This window comes from Lolium rigidum, chromosome 2, assembly GCF_022539505.1.
Source record: "Lolium rigidum isolate FL_2022 chromosome 2, APGP_CSIRO_Lrig_0.1, whole genome shotgun sequence".
Classification (NCBI taxonomy): domain Eukaryota; kingdom Viridiplantae; phylum Streptophyta; class Magnoliopsida; order Poales; family Poaceae; genus Lolium; species Lolium rigidum.
In genome coordinates, this window is record NC_061509.1 from 262,908,528 (window position 1) to 262,910,140 (window position 1,613).

The 1,613-nt window shown below is 49.8% G+C and overlaps 1 protein-coding gene across 1 annotated transcript; it reads left to right on the forward strand.

The window, feature by feature from the left end:
- Positions 1-257: 257 nt before the first annotated feature.
- Positions 258-902, forward strand: LOC124688680 (dehydrin DHN3-like). Its single transcript, XM_047222322.1, has 2 exons — positions 258-467; positions 564-902. Exons 1-2 carry the CDS (start codon positions 261-263, stop codon positions 900-902), a joined length of 546 nt encoding a protein of 181 aa, XP_047078278.1. The 5' UTR covers positions 258-260.
- The last annotated feature ends 711 nt before the right edge of the window (positions 903-1,613 follow it).

Below are 1,613 nucleotides of genomic sequence, written 5' to 3' on the forward strand. Positions count from 1 at the left end.
TGTCGCCTTCTCCCATTCTCTTTCTGGGCTAGTCACCGGCTTCAGCCTACCAACCCACCCATGCAAGCACACGTAGCTCCCTACCGTGGCGCCTCATCCATCCGACAATCCGTATCCCATCGCCTCAAATGGCTTACAAATAGTGCCTCGATGCTTCACCTGCTGACACAACCACGAGTAGCATCGTACTGACCAACCAACCAACCAAAGTAAACAACACTAAATTTTCTGTGACAAGTCCAGTGTACCACCTGTGCAAGATGGAGTACCAGGGACAGCAGCAGCACGGCCAGGCCAAGAACCACGTCGACGAGTACGGTAACCCGGCCATCGTGCCCGGTGGTGGCATGGGAGCGCATGGCGGCGTCGGCACCGGTGCGGCCGCCGGCGGACATTTCCAGCCGATGAGGGAGGAGCACAAGGCCGGCGGGATCCTGCACCGTTCCGGCAGCTCCAGCTCCAGCTCGGTATGTATACACACTTCTTGCTGTCATCAGTTGTACACGCATGTATCTGTATTTCTCTGTACGAAATAACATCAAATGATTATGATCGATTTATAGTCTGATGAGGATGATGGCATGGGCGGGAGGAGGAAGAAGGGTATGAAGGAGAAGATCAAGGAGAAGCTCCCCGGCGGCCACGGTAGCGACCAGCAAGCCACGGGCACCTACGGACAGCAGGGTCACACTGGGATGACCGGCACCGGGGCCACCGGCGGCACCTACGGGCAGCAGGGACATACCGGGATGACTGGGACCGGGGCGCATGACACCACGGCTACCGGCGGCACCTATGGGCAGCAGGGACACACAGGGATGACCGGCGCGGGGACGCACGGCACCGGCGAGAAGAAGGGCATCATGGACAAGATCAAGGAGAAGCTGCCCGGCCAGCACTGAGCTAGCCCCTGGCCTCTGCTGCTTGTGAAGGTTGAGGTGCCAGTTGACCACCTTTGCAGAAGCAGATAAGATAAAACTAGTAATAAAATCTCCACCATAAGAAGCGAGTTCAGCTCACTTATTGTTTGAGGTGGATGCATCAGGGTTCATGTCCTCGTGGACTATGTTAGTGCTATGTGGGTTGTTATTTTTATTTGTCAGGACCTCGCACTCTATAATATTTGTATATGTAACGTTTTGTTGTTGTTGAAACTATACTAAGTATGTTGCTGAATAATAGTACCGGCTTGTGTCCGTATATATGTTCCTTCGCTACCTCGTCCTTTTATTTACGGTAAGGAAGATCTGCAAGAAATAATATTTTAGCCTCTCTTTGTGGGCAAGAAAAATACACATAGTTTAAACCAACTAAGAATATACTTCATATAGAGCAAACTACCTGATGATAAACTAGAACAAACTACCTGATGATAAACTAGAACAAACTACCTGATGATAAAATCTAGAAACCATAAGACACGATAAAAAAATAAAAAAAATACCTACGGCATCACTGATCTCCAAATCTAGATGTGCCTGCCTTAATAGAGAACTAAAGATATCTACTCCTTGGTACCAGAGGCGAAGCACGTACCCACAATGAAATGGCAAATCAACAGTACACCACAGAGGCAGAGGCAAAATACAGTTACTTCCAATCTAACTAGGAGA